Source organism: Saccostrea echinata, unplaced genomic scaffold (genome assembly GCF_033153115.1).
Source record: "Saccostrea echinata isolate AGI-Se365-2 ecotype Australia unplaced genomic scaffold, CSIRO_AGI_Sech_v1 ptg000059l, whole genome shotgun sequence".
NCBI classification, from domain to species: Eukaryota; Metazoa; Mollusca; class Bivalvia; order Ostreida; family Ostreidae; genus Saccostrea; species Saccostrea echinata.
The window spans coordinates 1,671,909-1,689,511 of record NW_026889808.1 but is presented as its reverse complement, the minus strand read 5'-3'; the positions used below and the strand labels follow the sequence as shown (position 1 = coordinate 1,689,511).

Genomic DNA, 17,603 nt, shown 5'->3' with positions numbered 1-17,603 from the left:
TAAATATACCTTGTTTCTGTTAAATAAAATAGAGCATGCCCTTGCGCCGAAGCATTTTTGTTGATGTTTCTTATAATCTTGTGTAGTAAAGAACAATGACGTCATTATATTACGTCATAATGTGTAGTGGCTATCTCATGTCGTGGGTACCAAGTATGTATTAGACTATAAGCTTTAACTTTCTTTGCATAATAGATATAGTCCTTAGGCATTTTGATTAGATTATTTGCATAGAAATGCCTATGCCTAGCCTTAACTCACCTGCGTACACAATTCTGCGCATTTTCCTGCAGCACACGAGGTTCATAATCATGATAAAAGTCAGACATACACTGACATTTGTTTTATTATTTTTATTACCATAAAATGTAATCATTAGCCACAGTCACCACCATATATTGTGTATAACTCAATTTCAATTGACAGTCAACGATATCATACAGCCAAAATAGGGACAGAAATCCGTTTCGAATTGGATAGGGGTAGCTCGACTCCTTATGAGATAGATTCGGACCATCGGACAGGCATAATATCGCACACTATCGGGTAAACCTAATTATTATTATTATATTTTATTTCATTTCCATCCCTGCTTCACCAAGAGAAAATCTAAATAAATAAATAAGTTAATCAAAATAATAATAATAATAATAATAATAATAATAATAATAATAATAATAATAATAATAATAATAATAATAAAATTTAAAAAAAATTAAAAAAAATAAAACATAAATAAAATTTTAAAAAAAAGCGCTCGCTCATGTGAAACTTTAATATTTTTTATTTGATTAAATGAATTATGTTTTCTTTTTTCTTTCATTTTGGATTCGTCTTGTAAAGTGACCATATAACTGATATCAATTTAAAAAAAAATGGAATTTTAAGCGCTCACATTTTGTTTTGTTTTTTTAATTTTGTAATGGAACGCTCTCCTTTCCTATTAGGTCCGTTTATATCCGCATTGTAAGTTTTATCACGATGTTTGTACTTGACTGTATATGTGTTTCTACAATCAGGCAGTCTAGCGCCAAGTTCTTTAAAGCATTGTCTTGCCCATTTTTTGTCATATTTGTTGCACTTTAATGCCCTTACAGTGTAAGTAATTTAGTATGAATAACTTAAAGAAACCTTTTTTTATTACGTTTCTTCAGTTTAAGTGAATTTATTGCAGAATTATTTCGATAAATAACCAATGTTTACATCTGCGCATTCACATGTGTGTACATTCAGTTTGTTTGATATCGCACTTTTTAATGTTTGTTTGTTTCTTGTTTGTAGCTTTTACGGATTGTAATAAACCGTTATCTATCTGCTGAAACTTATAATTATTCGAAGTGAGCGGCAAAATATACTTGCTGACAAACATTAAGTATCTTTATCAGAAATACTCACGTACGTCATAATTGATCCAGAAAATTAATTAAAAAAAATAGTTGTTTTGTATGTGAAATCTGTTTCAAGATTGATTCTGGATCTAATAAAACGAATAACACACTTGGTTGATCAAATAAAAAAAAGTCTGCGATACCTTTGTAGATTCACTTCTCGATGAACCAAATAATATTGATAACCAATGATTTTAATTCATATTAAGCGACCGAAAAAACCTTTACTTTTTAAAATTAATTTTAATTATTTTACAAACATAAGGAATATAACGCGCACTGAAAACTTAACACACCCTAACCCTGAAGTCTTTTTTCTTCTAAGCTATAGAATGTTTTTCATGTTTTACAAAGTATACCAGGCTTCCAGGAAGCAATTTCTGCCTGGAAGCTCAACCCAACAAAAAAAAAATGAAAAGCAAATTAAATTTCGATATCAGTGATTATAAAAATTCCCTTTTCAGATTTTCCTTGAGGATGGACCTTCCTCAGCCATTTTCATACATTATGGCGCATTATTTACCTGTTTGGAAACATCAACAGTATTCTTACCTTGCTGGATAACTATGAAGCTTAGTTAACTCTAAGTTCTGTTGGTAAGTATTCATACATAAAAGTATGAATGATATTTACAAATACACATAAGTAAAGTAGGTAACATAGACGCATTTATTTTATTCCTATGTTTTACTTCCTTTGTCTCCCCTATCAAAATAGATGAATACCTTCCCGACCTTTCTAGTTCAGTTGAGTCCACAAAGATTTGTCTATTACTGGATGTCTATGAGGATACGCAGACAAATCAAAAGAAGAAAAGATCATTCTACCTGACGTTTCCAGTGCTGTTGTTGTTGCTGTGGTGAGATAACAATCCATTTCTTCTAATGAGAGATTCCGTAACAATACTCCTGTCAGATTACTGGGAGTTGAACATCTCGGTTCTTTGTTATACTTCAATTTCAAGTTTCTTGATTTGGCAAAACTGACAAATTCTGCTAAGATGCAGTCACAGTGCAGAGGATTGTCTTCTACTGCTCTATAAGAAATGCATTAATTATGCATATATCTTTAGTGACTTTGATATTCGACCATATAAATATGACTTCTAATGATTTTATTTGTATTGCACTAGAGATATGTTAGAAAAACGAGGACAGGTGTACTTTATTAATTTCAGTATGATAGTATTGCGTTAAAAAAAATCTAAGTGAAACGCCGTTGCCCCCATTTTGAAAGCTCAAGTCCAAGGCCAAATGTAGGACAAACTCCAAGATCTAGGACAAGAGTTAAAATAATTGGTATCGAAAATAAGTATTGTCAAAAGAATTATACATGTGACATATGAAAGCCGTAACCAAGCTATTAAAAAATAAGCAATGTTTTGAAAAAGAATGTCATACTCCAAAGTCTAAATTATTGTTATCAAAAAAGGCCTTGTCACAAGAAATACATCAGTGAAATATGCAATCCCTAGCACAAACTGTTCAAAAGATATGGCCAAGTTAATGTTTTTTTCAAAGGTAGTTCAAACCCCAAGGTCAAGGTAGAAAGACAAAAAAGTCCATATCAAGGTCTTGGCACATGATATACATATGTGGAATATAGAAGCCAAACACAAACCGTTCCAAAGTTAGGCCAAGATTGAAGTTTGGTTTTACTTTGCAAAAGTAATTCAAATGCCCAGGGCATAAGGTCATGTTGGTACCAAAAACTTATCTAGATATAGACATATGAAAAATGAAAGTCCTAGCTTCAACCATTCAAAAGATATGGATATGTTTTTTATTTTTATTTATTTTTTTTTAACGAACAGATTAACAGAAAAACAGACAGAGAGACGAGCAGACCAAAATCGACCGATCCAGAATCTTCGACTACAGGGGTATTAAAATATAATTTGATGTATTCGCCATATTATTATAGTTGAAATATAAATATTAAAATGTATACTTACAATCTTTTTAATTTCGGAAGATCCTTGAAAAATCTTTTGTCTAATACAGTTATTTTATTTCTATCCATGTCCCTATGGTTAAAGCAAAAATATTTTTAAAACATTATGTTACGTATTGAATACTCAAAGAAATATGAAGATAACGAACAGTATTCAATCTCAAAAGTCCAATGAAACGATACCAATTTGGAGCAGAGCAAACACGGACCTCAAAATTTAGAGGTGGGAACGGGTGCCATGGAAGAGTGAGCATCCCCTGCCGACAGGTTACACCCGCCGTGTGCTCCTTGTTATGATCGGGAAACAAAAACCGGAAATATCCGTAGACAGCTCAGTGTATAAATAATGGCCTAACAATCAGTATGAAAAACGTCAGTCAGCATTTTACTCAATGAGAGGCTGTATGTGCTGACAAGGTCATTGTATCGACCGAAAAACTTGCGAAAAGATGACTTCAAACGAGACTGTTGATATCCTTGTTTCGGCAACTTGTTTGTCAATTGCCTGCCTCGTTTTAGAAATTGTTCATACGTAAAGCATGCTCTTGCGTATTGAATCAACTGAGAGATATAAACCCTATGTGCAGGTGATAAGGGTATATTGCTACATAAGTAAAGGAAGTTGACGATTGAAAAGTTGAAGTCGTCACGTTTATCATAAAGCTTTGATGTTAGGTTACCATTAACGTCTTTTTCTAGTTAAATATCTAATTATGAAACAGATGTGTTAGAATGTTTGGTATCTTTTATTTCAAGCTCACTGGGATATATCGAGTCGACATATGAATGAAGGTAAATATTGTTAATTGATGTTACGTCGTCGTATAATTTAAATGAAAGTGCTTTATATAAACACATGACCAATGAGTTGCAAAGAGTCTATCTCCCCGAGTTGGTAAACTGTTTAAGTCTTTCATTTCAATGCAAATTAATGATTGATTGTATGCATGTTGTTTGACGTCCCGTTCAAGAATTTTTCACTTATACATAGACGTCACAATATACCACAATATATGCCAACGCCTACCGTGACACAGGGCCTCAGTTTTTAAGGTCTCATCCGAAAGCCCCGCAACTTTCAATTCGGAGTACCGAGCGCTTGGCGAAGGAACAGTTGCTACAATTTTTTGAATCGATTTATGTCAGTCATGGGTGTGATTAGAACACACGATCTTCCGATCACGGAGCAAGCGCTCTATCGACTGATCTACTGTAACGGCTACAAGGTTAATTAAGATCCATTCTCTGAAATGTACTTTTATAAAGGAACTATGACACACATAGTCTCAGAATTTCTCCAAACTCTTTATGACTAAAGTTTTTCATACCTTAAACTCTAATCAAAGATAAATGCATCCGGTTACATGTACCATGGCAATATGCCCTAAAGTTTGAAAAATGGCATTTTTGAACATGTTCTTAATCCATTGTTAACGTTTGCAGCAGTGCAAACAAGTGGGAATGACTGTTTCGAAAAGGTTGAAGGCCCGATGACACTACGGAAACAAAATATTCAAATGTATTGATTTCATACTTCATTTTTATAAAGTCATGCACTCAAAAATACCCTATATATAGTCGGTCCGCCTATAAGTCGGTTGATTTTTTAAGTTAATATTAGGGGTTTGATCCTCTAAAATACCAATCTTTTGAAACCCGCCTATAAGTCGGACAAAGGTTTTGGACCAAAGCTTAACCCCCCCCCCCCAATTAAAAACGACTTGTAGGCGAGTATATACGGTAATAGTAGCTATAGGTTGAAATGTAACCAAATAGGAGAGAAAAATCCCTGTAACATATACCAAGGACAGAATGTGATATGTATTACTGGTTGGCAAGGGTTGCCATGGTTAAATTACAGCAAAGAGATTTTAAAATTTATTCTTGGTATGTTATAATCTGATCTTATTCTTTATGAAAAGGACATTTTTTGAGAACTGATGATCAATTTTCAAAGGCATTGGTGAGATCCTAATTTTCAAATTTCAAATAATTCATATTTAATTCCCTTGAAAGAGCTTTGCTATGGAACTTATAGGAGAAAATGTATAAAAAGCTGAAACATATTTTTATTTCCCTAGGATATGTGCCACTGTATGAAGATTTCCAAAACTTATGAATTATATTTCTACAAGATAAGTGCAATTTAAGGTGAGTGAATGAAATATATGGAGTTAAAGAACTGTAATCAAGCTCAAAAGTCCAATCAAACAATATCAAATCAGGAGCAGAGCAAACTTGGCCATCTAAACATCAGCTGTGGGATCAGGTACCATGGACGAGTAAGAATCTTTGCCGACCTGTCACACCTGCCGTGTATCGACCATATATATAACTTAATTGCGAAATAATTACTTTAAACGAGACAGCTGAGATTTTTGTTTCATCAACTTCTTTGTCAAAAAATTACCTCGTTTTAGGAATTGTTCGTACGTAGAGAATGCTCTTGTGTATCGAATAAACTGAGAGACATAAACCCCATATGCAGGTAATAATGGCATTTTACTACATGAGTAAGGGAGTTGACGATTAAAAAGTTGAAGTCATTACGTTTATCATAAAACAATAGTTTTTTTTAGTTAACCATTAATGTCTTTTTCAAGTGAAATATCCAATTATGAAGCAGATGTGTCAGCCTCTGTGATATCTTTTATTTTGAGCTCACTGGGATATATCGAGTCGACATACTATTGGAAGTAACTATTTTTAGTTCATAATACTTCGTCGATATATCTAAATGTACAGTCGAAGGCCACAGCAAGTGTTTTCTTCTTCTTCTCATTTATACTAATCATATATTTTGAAAGAAAAAATGCTTAATGAATACAAAAAATGTTGGATAAACAAACTAAAATTTAAAAGAAAAACTAGTAAAAATTTAAAATATATCTTATTCGACATAAAAAGAAAAAAAAGGCTTGCAACTCTTTTCTCGTCATCCACCTCATCTCACTTTAACTTCGTGTGAATGTTTATCGAAAGCGGAATAATAAAACATCGAATATGCATACATAAATAGATTTGTTACACAAGTTTCTTCCTTTTTATCTTTCCATTTAATTTTTAAGTGCTACCGATTTGTGAATTAAATCACCTTCATCTATGGTAATTTTTTGTTTGGTGTTCCTAAGCTTGTCTCGGAAGTGAAATAACGATAACTATGACTGCTTATCAAGATTAAAGGGGTTACCATATAGATATTATATGCATAGATATTTTAGTTTATATTAGAACACCAAAATAAGAAGGTGTGTCAATCCCGTATTTAAAAAAAATACAGTGAAAAATGGGGCTCTATCCAAAAATAGCCTATGGCAACCATGGCAAACAAGACACATAGCAACCATATATAAATTCAACAAAGTTAATAAAATAATCTAGAAAAATTTGTACGTTTTACAAATAAAGGCACTTTGAGTTTTAAATATCATTGATCATTCCGATACATATATTCAATAAAGATTTTGGAATAACGTAAACGTTGTTAAGTATTGCTTGTCCAGAAAGGTGTTTTTGAATTTAAAATAAGAGTTTCAAGGAATGATGATTTTTTGGCAATGAATAGGGGATGGGGGTCAAACTTTTTGCATTGTAAAAGATCTTCCATTCTTGTAATTGATAGCCCTTACTTAATTGCTGTCTAAATTAATTAGGGTGAAATAGTCTGTAATAAAATTAATATTTCTGATGTTTGAGGTGTTAAATACCCCAAATTACCTATATTTCTAGAATGACCTGATCAATTCTTGTTTATGCACATGCTAAAATAAGAAGCACACTCTGTCCACCAGATGATGATGAATGCTACAAATGTATCTATAAAAGAATCAATCTTTCTCAATTAAAAAGAATATCAGTTATGATCCTTCATATAAAATGAGAATTGATTTTGAGTGATGCCATAAACAATATCAAAGTAATGTCAGTTAAGGACATACGCAACGTAGTTTGTACTTTATTGTCTTTTCCCCTGGAGTTGAAGAGTTCCAATAGTTAAAGGAACTGTGTGCTACATTTTTATGTCTAAATATGCTGTTGTACACTTCTTCTAAAACAAGTTTGGATAAACAAAATATCTGGAATATATGTTCAGTAATTTTTGTGCATTTTTCTTTGAATTATACAAGAATTTTCATTAATTGATATCTTTTCAAAACCTCTGGTAATGCATGCTGATTTTTTGTCTACGAACATCTGATGGCACAATAATCTTTAATTAAGAATATCTTGAAAAATTATCAGTAGGTAAGGTACGTTGCGTATGTCCTTAAATGAAAATAAGAATATCTTTTTGTTCAATTTTTCATCAGTTGTGAAACACACTTTAATTAAATGAAAAAGTAGATCAAACGCCTGCCTACTTACAAAATTTATATTTTTTTTATGGATAAATATGAGATACACCCTGTGCATCTAAATTCACTGAAAGTCAAGCCTGTGCTTAATGCTTTCAAAGGAAAAAATAAAATATGCATGTCGCAATAGCATCAGAATTGAAGAAATTTAGTAAAATAATTAACTTTGTCACCCTCTCGTGCTACATGTAAGGTTTCAATCAAATGAATGCTGGTTATAAACAAGCATCATTATTGTTCTAGATTGCCAACTATCATAAGTGAAACGTATTTCTGTTTCTCAATATTAAAGAAAAGGTTCCGAAATTCAACCTTTACCATACCTTGTCCTATGGCACAGTTATGTATTATCGTATCTTTGAATTCAATTGCTAACTGGATGCTATACGTTCATATTACAGGATTTGGTTTCTTTACACCCACAATAGAAATAGATAATATTTTGGGGTTCCGTCACGTCGCGTGGTCATAACATTGCTTGAGAAAATATGTATAAATTTTTAATTATAATAATGTTGAGCTCGAATACGTTTTGTTTAATTATAATAATTTTGAGCTCGAATACTGTTTATTATCTCTACATATTTCATTTGAAGATAATCCGTATCTATTATAGTTTACTCTGTAAAAAAGAAAATTTTACTTTGGATAAATGTAAAAACACTCATTGATGTACCTTAGTCTGTTTTTATTTTAGGCGTTAGTCCACAAACTATTTAATAAGCTCTTCTAATTACATAAAAGAACAATATCCATATGATTTTCTCGGATATAACTCTTGAAAGTTAATTTCGGGAGAGATTCCATTTAAGGTCTTGTTTCATAAGCATGTGTGTATTAAATCCTAATCTTTACGAGGGTCGTTCAGTAAAAAATGCACTATTCAGTATATCATAATAAATGTATATTCAATTCATTATTTCACAGTTGAAAATTTCAAAGAGCTCCTAAAGACAGAATACCCCATGATTTTTTCTATTGTCTTTGCAAAGAAATTCACTTTTAAAGCAAGCATGGTCACTACACGAAGCTTAAAACTGTTTATTAATGGTCGCTGTCAAGAAGATGGAAATGAGAGCGTATGTGAAAATTGTGCTTTTTTACGTGAATCGCCTAAGAACTAATATTAAAGATATAATTTTTATTTGTGGAAAAAATAATCTTTAAAGCTGTATAGGTTTCAGATGGATTAAAAAAATCGAAAGAATAAAAAGGAGATTTGAAATATAGCAGTCAAACTGATCAATGAAATCAGTGGGAACACCAAAAAATATCGATGCTGTGCGCCACGTGATATCTTAAAATGCTAGGTTTACACTGAAAAACATTTTTAAGACATAAACATTTCGTCATCACAACGTTCTATAGAATTCTGACAAAAGAAAAAAAATATAATAATATTTCTATCAGTTAGGTGCGATATTTTCTTACAAAAGCCTTAGAGAAAACACGCGTTCAATGAGCCAACGGTCTATTTAAAAATATTTTTAAACAAAATAGAAGATTTGATAAACTTGCTTGATGGATGACGAAACCTAGGTGCACTTTTTGTAACCGAAATATAACATCAAAAATAAAATTTGGAACCAAAGAAACAGCTGTCATTTTATTATGGTAAACAGAAGCAAGGACTCCAATCATGTTTTAATAGTTTTTATTTTTTTTTTTCAAGAGGTCCAGTAAAAAATGTACATACATCCAAATGAAGGACTAGCAATGGTAACTTTCATATTCACACTGCACTAAGGATATTAAACAGATTCCCTGCAAAGGAAGTCCAAATACTGGCCCCCAAGATAATTTTCCTATACCTGACAACACAGCTGCAAATAAGCATTGAGAAATAAACTAAGATTTTGAAAAAAAAAGTATACAGAGCTTTTTCATCACCCATATTCGCTAGATCTCAGCCATTGTAAGATCTTTTTACTCCAAAACCACATGAAAACAATCAAAGGAAGATTTTACAATATCAGACATGTTATAAGAAGTGATTATCATCAGTGTCTTTAGGGCATCCCTAAAGATGAGTATGCTTAGGTTTTCTTGTCATGGGTACAAAGAATTAAGACGTATGAAGGGTAATGGTTTGAGGGATTGAAACTAGTAAGTATGTGTATTACACACTTTCTTATTTTTAGATGACATTTTTGCATTATTTATTGAACGACCCTCGTATGTAAGAAAAACAAGAACAGCAGTCATGTAAGGCAAGTACTTTTGTCTTTGTTTGAGTTTGAATATGTTCCTGAAAGACTTCATGCAGCACTTCACCTGTCACTCCTCAAATATGACAAGCCTAGAAGAAACTATCGAGCCTGATGTTTTTAATCAAGTCTGAAGAAATCTTAAGTAAAAAGTAATTTTTTTCATTCTTGGCTATAAGCCTCTAGAGACACTGCATCATGCATTCCATAGCGTCAAATAATCAACTCATTACCTACTGGTTTTGTTTGTGTGAGGTCGACGAGGGCATACGTCGAGATAGAGAAAAAACAACCATTGTCCTATACACCAACCACTGACTTTGGGCACTCAAATTTGTACCCTTTTCTAAAGATTCAGCGTAAAAAATTGTAGGCAAATCGCCTGATACATTTAATTTCTAATTGCTAACAAATAACGTTTTTCTATCTGACACATAAAAAGTTTAAAAACATTCAGTGTCTGTAAATTTGGCATTCGTTTAAAGACACTATTACAACACACAATGTAATGACACAATTTTTAGCTTTTTTGCGCTATTACATTTTGCGTTTGGATTAAAGCAAAATGTAATAAGGTACTTTTTCGTTGTTACATTTTGCGTTGTTTAATTTTTTCGTCGAGGACAACACAAAATGTAATAAAACAAAATGTGATTAAAACTATATATTTTGGGGGGTGGGGGTGGGATTGTGTTCAACGTAAAACATCACAAAATTGATTTAAACATATAACCATGGGGAAATTCACTTTACAAAATAGACATAGAGAACTATGACTATGAGGCAAACGTTACGGCATTTACGGACATTTTCTTTATCTAAATTTATCTTTTTTCTTACTCTGTTTCTAATACGAGGGCTGTTCGGAAATTATTGAGACAATATGGTTGTTCTTCTTACTAACAAACGCCTTTTGGTGAAAATCGGCTTATACGTTTGACAGACACCAAAAATTAAAAAAAAGGGCAAGAAATGTTTTCAAATATTTTATACCCGCTTTTTGATTGCAAGTAAATTTGCCAATGGTAGGCGTACCCAGCGCAGTCACGAAATCAGATATTGAAAATATGTAGCACCTACGTTCGACCTCCTGGTTCACTCAAAGTAAGAGAAAAATAATTCAAATTATGTACTAGGGTTGTCTCAAAAAGTCGTAGACAGGGAAAATAATTTAGTTTCTCTTTGCTGAATTAAATTTCTGTTCTTGTCACAGTAAAAGGCAACATTTTATGATCATGAATTTCAAGTTTCATGATGATAACACACTTAATAAGAAAAAAAAAAATGTGAAAATGAAAGAAGCATGTAAGTGTACATCGGCGCACGAAACCAAGCATAATTTACGCGTTTCTCATAACGTCATGATCATTTTTAAGTACAGTTCCGTGTGCTTAACTCTCGATTCTTAAGCATCCAATTATTTTTTAAAGGAACAAAAAAAAAAAAAAAAAACCACTTTTGACTGACGGACTCATTAAAATTTACTATAGTCTATAGTCTTTTTTCTTTCAAATTTCAATCGAAATTTAGTCGAAAGGTCTTCCTACGTAGTGGGTAGCAGAGAACCACAAAGGTCGACGTCGATCGTGGCCAGTAACTTTCCTCACCGTCTGATTTTAACAAACTGTACTCTACTTCTTATATGCGTTACTATTTTCGGTACGAAAGTGAAAAGTCAGAAAAACCATCCATGACTCTCATACCATTCAAAAACAACTTCTCTAGTGTGTAATGTCACTTCTGTATTCTTTTTTCCGTCTCTGAAGTGGACAAACTGCATTTAGAACAATTTTATAATATCTCCGTGCGCCGTCAGTGCATTTGACGACGTCATTTGCAGCAAACTCAATTCGAACAACACTTTAAAAATTATGACACCAATCCTTTGTCTTTGATGCTATTTAATTGAAAACTTGATAAGTTATTAAGATTTTGTTTCTAATTTCATTGATATAAGTTTGAGTTTGATGTTTTACTTATTACCAGAGAAACAAATGTAATAGCCATTTATTGATGTTTGAATTTTTGCGCCACTAGGTCAGCGTATTGCATCACAGATTTTTGAGTAAACATATTTTTCTTGAGTACTGCACGAGCAGTGACATTCACTGGAAAGCTGTTGTACAGTTTTAACGTTCTCTGGTCTGTACTGAACTTAATGCATCTTTGGTAACGTGGAGAAATTACTTATTCGGTAAGCATTTATTTAAACACAGTCATATGTATATGTATGCATTTTGTGTCTAATTTATAAAACTGAATAATGGTTTACATAGTTGAGAATATTCGTTAATCATTACCTTATTATGTCAATTACCTTTATAAATTTATTACATTGAACACAGTAATTTTTACATTCATTAACTATTCATTGATAGGTCTACTTATGTAATGTTTAAGATAGGTGTTAAATGCATTTGGCTTAAATGGTGTATCTCAAGGGCAATAACTCTCATATTTGGTTGAAAACACAAATTATGATAGTTGGATATTTTTATGCATACTCAGTCATATAATAGTACGTAAACTTATAAAGTATTACTTTTTGGTTATTATAATCTGTGATAATGATGGCATATATTTTGGTGTGTATCACTAGTTTGAATTATTTTGGCGTTGCCAATTTGCTAGTGCGAATTGTCTCTGTTTATTTGTATTGCATTGTGTCACAAGAATTTTTTGTTTTCAATATTTTATTTTATTTACAGTAAATCGTATGAATATGAATGTATGTGTCAATTGGATGTCACTCGTATTATGTTTCCTATGCAGTCAATCGTATGATGTGAATGTTGGAGTTGAATAAAGACATACGCATTTACATATTTCTCTTTCCCTGGGCATTGATCAGTACAACAAATACAACTGGAATAGTTACATACGTAAATTATTCAGGATTTTGTTCGTGCGCCGAAAGACCATATCGTCCTTCTTATAAATCGTCATTATATTTTTTACTCTGAGAGTTATATATTTCAGATTTCACTATTTTAAGGAAAATGAATAATTTATGGCTATGCAAAATTTGATAACTGTTGGTTGAATGTTTAAAAAGTTGTAAACATTGTTTACGACTTTTTGGTAAAACTCTCGTATATATATATTCAATTTTATTTTGACTTCATTTTGTGCAAGTCTATTTTAATTTCGATCAGAAATACGGAGATCCTCAAAAACTTGAGCACTGTATTGAACTCTTGTTCAGACTTAATGACCTGCTAAATCAATAAAAATGGGGAAAAAAATGTCTGAAAATTTGTTTCTTTTCATCCGTATATTGTTTTTTTCTAAACAAAAAAAAAAAAAAATCAACCAGAGTAAAAATCAAAGGCTCAATTATCACGGACTAAATAACGTTGGCCCACTGTGCAAAAATCGGAACAGCATAATATCAAGTCACACTTCATGTAATTTTACATTGGGGTCGCAACAACATACATTTCATTTTGTTAAAGAATTGTTTAAGTAAAGATAGAATTTGATTTCCAAAAAAGTGTTGTAAGTGATGATAGAGAAAGAGCAGTTTACTCTTCCCCATCGTTTTAACATGAGAAAAGATCTAATGCTGGAGTGACGTTAAAATGAAATAGCGATGCCGCTCCAGATCAAGAAACAAATGCAAGTTTATAATTTTAGCGCGACTTACCTAATTATCTTATTAATTTGAAATTTTGCACATTTCCTTTGTTTGTTCTTGCTAAAATGTTGACGAATTTAATGATTTTCTCTCTTTTCTTTATGGAGTAAAAGTAAATGTCGCAATAATTTCAGTACAACCCTTGTATTTTTATTGAATACGTATTTACCATACTTAACTTAACTTTGATTGACACATGTCAATTTATTAATCAGTCTGTATAAGATATCCATTCAATGACAATTTAATTACGAAAGACTATATGCATGATGAAGATGACTAGGAAGATAGAGATCTTATTTTGTTTTAACTGGGTGACAGTATTTCTGTATCTTTTAAACTGATTTTAAGAGGGCTGGGTGGTTGTAGCCATTTTTAGACTATATTGATCTCCTTTAGAAGAAGAGCTCCATATAAAGATATACAAAAATGATCAAATTTTAAAACTAAAATGTATGAATTTTTTCTTTGCCAAATGATAGTTGACAGCTTAAGATATCATATCTAAAAAAATAAGTTATATCTGATGGCTAATTTGTTGACCCCCCAGCCTCCTTAAATAGAAAAAAAAAATTCAATATCTTATAAAATCCGATCTAATGTAATTTTTTAATGGCTGTCTTACTAGCTATTGCCTTGCCACTACACCGGTACGTAGTTCTGGCAAATTATCTTTGAACCCAACATGGCACCATCCTCCAATCGAGGTATGCCTACACTAGTATTATTTATAGACTTAGTCACCATCTTTGCACCATACAAGTTCTAGCCCTAAGCTTTTTTTACTTATCTTCTTCAAAGTTCCTTATTTTATTACTTTTAGTCAATAAACTTAATTATAACTTTGCATTTTCAATGAAATTTTATTATAAGTATCGATGATTATGATTTGTCTATCCCGATCAGTACTATTGGAAAATTATAGTTCATTGTACCAACAACAAAATTAAATTTGTTCTAACAAGATAAATATAGTTCATGGAATTTAAGTCCCTTTTTCAACTATAAAGTCAATGCTTTTGTTATACTATTAATTTCCATCCTTGTTTAATAAACATTTATTTTACTTACACTAATAAGGTATGAGTATATTCCAAGTTTAAAATGTTCAAATAAAATGTCCGTTTTAAACCCTATAGGTTTAGGTTTACACTTGTTAATAAGTACATGTCTAATAAATCCAAGCATTTTAGTCAGAAAAAAACATGTTCAGCAAGCACGTAGGGAAAATACTTTTATCTTTGTTTGAGTTTAAGCATGTTCCTGAAAGACTTAATGCAGCACTACACCTGTCACTCATCAAATATGACAAGCCCCAATAAAAACCTATCGTGCCTGATTTTTTCAGTCTGAAATATTAAGTAGGAAGTAAATATTTCACCCTTGGCAATAAGCCTTCGGAACACTTCATCATGCATTCTATAGCGTCAAATAATCTACTCATTATCCACCAACAGTAGTTAGGCTCAAAAGTCCATCAAACAATACAAAATAGGAGCAGAGAGCAAACACGGACCTCCAAACATCAGAGGTGGGATCAGGTGCCATGGAGGAGTGAGCATCTTCTGCCGACCGGTCACACCCGCCGTGTACTCCTTGTCATGATCGGGAAATTACGGAAAAATCCGTCGACAATTCAGTGTGTAAATAATGGCCTAAAAATTTGAATGAAAAACGTCAGTCAGCATTTGACTCAATGATAAATTGTATTTGCTGACAAGGTCATTCTATCGACCATAGAACTTACGAAATGATCACTTTAAACGAGACAGCTGATATTCTTGTTTCATCAACTTGTTTGTCAATAATTTACCTCGTTTTAGGAATTGTACATACGTAGAGCATGATCTTGCGTATCGAATCAACTGAGAGATATATACCCCCTATGCAGGTGATGAAGGTATATTGCTGCATAAGTAAGGGAAGTTGACGATTGAAAAGTTAAAGTCATCACGTTTATCATAAAGCTTGGTTGTTAGATTACCATTAACGTCTCTTTCAAATAAAATATTCAAATATGAAACAGATGTGTCAGACTCTGTGGTATCTTTTATCTCAAGCTTACAAGGATATATTGTATCGACATAAGAATGGAAATAGCCATTGTTAATTGACAATACATCGTCGATATATCTAAATGTCGAGTTGAAGGCCACAGCAAGTGTTTTCTTCTTTTCACGTACAAGATATTGGACAAATTCTGCTTCATATGAATACAAAAAGAGGTCTGCTAATAACGGGGCGCAATTGGAAACTAATAGATTGTTGGAAGACCTGGTCTCCAAAATCACATAGATATTGTCAATCAGAAACTAAAGCATCTTTTTAATGTCAACATCAGAGTACTTGTGTGTACAATCAGAATGTTTTTTTAACAAAATAATTTTGGAAATGACCAATGACAAGGTTAGTTAATTTACGAGTTCCATTTTTATTGAAAAAGCAGCTGTCAATGATGTCAAAAAGCCTGGATTTTAATTTATCGTGGGGAATGGTTGTGCATAAAGTTGGAAAGTCGTAAGTTTTTAAGCTGTTGATTTTGGTAAAAATCTTGTGATTTCAAATTTTCCAAAAGTTCCTTGGAATTTTTAAGTAAAAAAAGTGTCATTCTTCTAAATAAAATAGATATCACTTTTTAATTTGAAAAACACACAGCAAGCATATGTTTTCAAAGGAAATAAGTTATTATTTATAAAAGACAAAATAATAACCTTTATGTGACATGTATTATTCATATCCAATGTTTGTCAATTTTATTTAGGAGTTTATGCTCCTAGTTTTACACATACCTAGTTTTATGTAACCTTGTTATGTATCTAGCTTTACCCAAACCACAGTTTGGCCTTTTTAGCCAATCATTGTGGCTGCTCACCATCAAGTGATCATTGTTTATTATTTTACTGAAAGGATAAGCCACGCAAATTTTTCAACGCAAATTATCATTAATATCGACTATTTCTATGGATTAACTGTACTTTCTTCGTGTGCATTATGTGAAACTTAGGAATACAACTATTCCTTGAAGGAAAGAAGATTAGACATCCTGATATATTGAAACAGTGAGTTTGTTTTGTATGTACGTGTTTGTGTTTAGACTGAGTGCGCGATCCGGTTAGAACCGGTTACGGAGATGGGTCACAACATGGACAATCCGAATTTTCTTCATTGTTGTTTGATTGGACATTCATTTATAACTCGTTTACAACGCTGCATGGATTCTCGAATGGACTTAAGGGATTTAAATTTAGATGCTGAACGTTTTCACTTTGAAGTTCGTGCCCGAGGAGGTCTAAAGATAGCCCACTTAGCCCGGTCAGCAGAGATGCTACGGGTTTGTGTCTGTATCACATGTCTGCTTTATTCAGTTGGGAAAAAATGACATTGCACGAGGGAAGGTCGAGCAGATAACACGAGGCATTATCTCCCTAGCGTATTCTTTTAATCAAAGTACTCTTGTTTTACCAAATAAGCAATGCTGATCACAAGACAGTTCAGAAGTTGTCTGCTGCCTTTGTGCTTTATTTTTAACAAAAATTTACCATGTAGATATTCATTTTAATTGTTTTAAAAATTTCTTGTTATCAATATCTGATTACAAGGGGTTTGCCTTGCTGGTGGTCACACTGTGTAGACTGAAAAGTACTAAGTCATTGAGAAACATGATTTTTGTCTCATATTTATGATGTATATAATGCATATATTAATTTCTGTATTGTGAAAAGTTTTGAATACTAGTTAATAATGCCAATTATAGGTACTTCTGGATTGTTCCCAAACACTTTGGTTTCTTTTCATTTTTGATAGTTTCATATTTTATCTCGTAAGGAAATAGATAATTATTTCTCTCTCCGAGTCGCCTTTGGGTGGGCGGATCCAATATCCTATTGGATATCTGGCCTTTATTTTTTAGATAACCCACCTTTTTGGTGGACAGGCAGGTTGTGTTTTGTAGGTAATTGAGAAGTTGATTCTCATGTAGTTGTATGTTATGTTTGTTGGGGGTCAGATTGCATTATACTTATTGAAGATACTCTTTGTCAATATTTTCTAGTCTTTTCTGACC

General features: G+C 32.2%; 1 protein-coding gene across 2 annotated transcripts in view; it reads right to left on the bottom strand.

Moving 5' to 3' along the window:
• Positions 1 to 2,074: 2,074 nt before the first annotated feature.
• LOC133174743 (slit homolog 2 protein-like) overlaps positions 2,075 to 17,603 on the bottom strand; it is a 138,047-nt gene continuing 122,518 nt past the window's right edge. Inside the window, exons 7-8 of one of the 2 annotated variants that reach the window (XM_061309830.1) lie at positions 3,343 to 3,414; positions 2,075 to 2,424 (exon numbers count right to left, since the gene is read on the bottom strand). In XM_061309830.1, coding sequence (XP_061165814.1) covers positions 2,127 to 2,424; positions 3,343 to 3,414 — 370 coding nt within the window. In that variant the 3' untranslated portion in view covers positions 2,075 to 2,126. The remainder of the gene's footprint in view (positions 2,425 to 3,342; positions 3,415 to 17,603) is intronic. The other variant, XM_061309831.1, reaches the window with a different exon arrangement.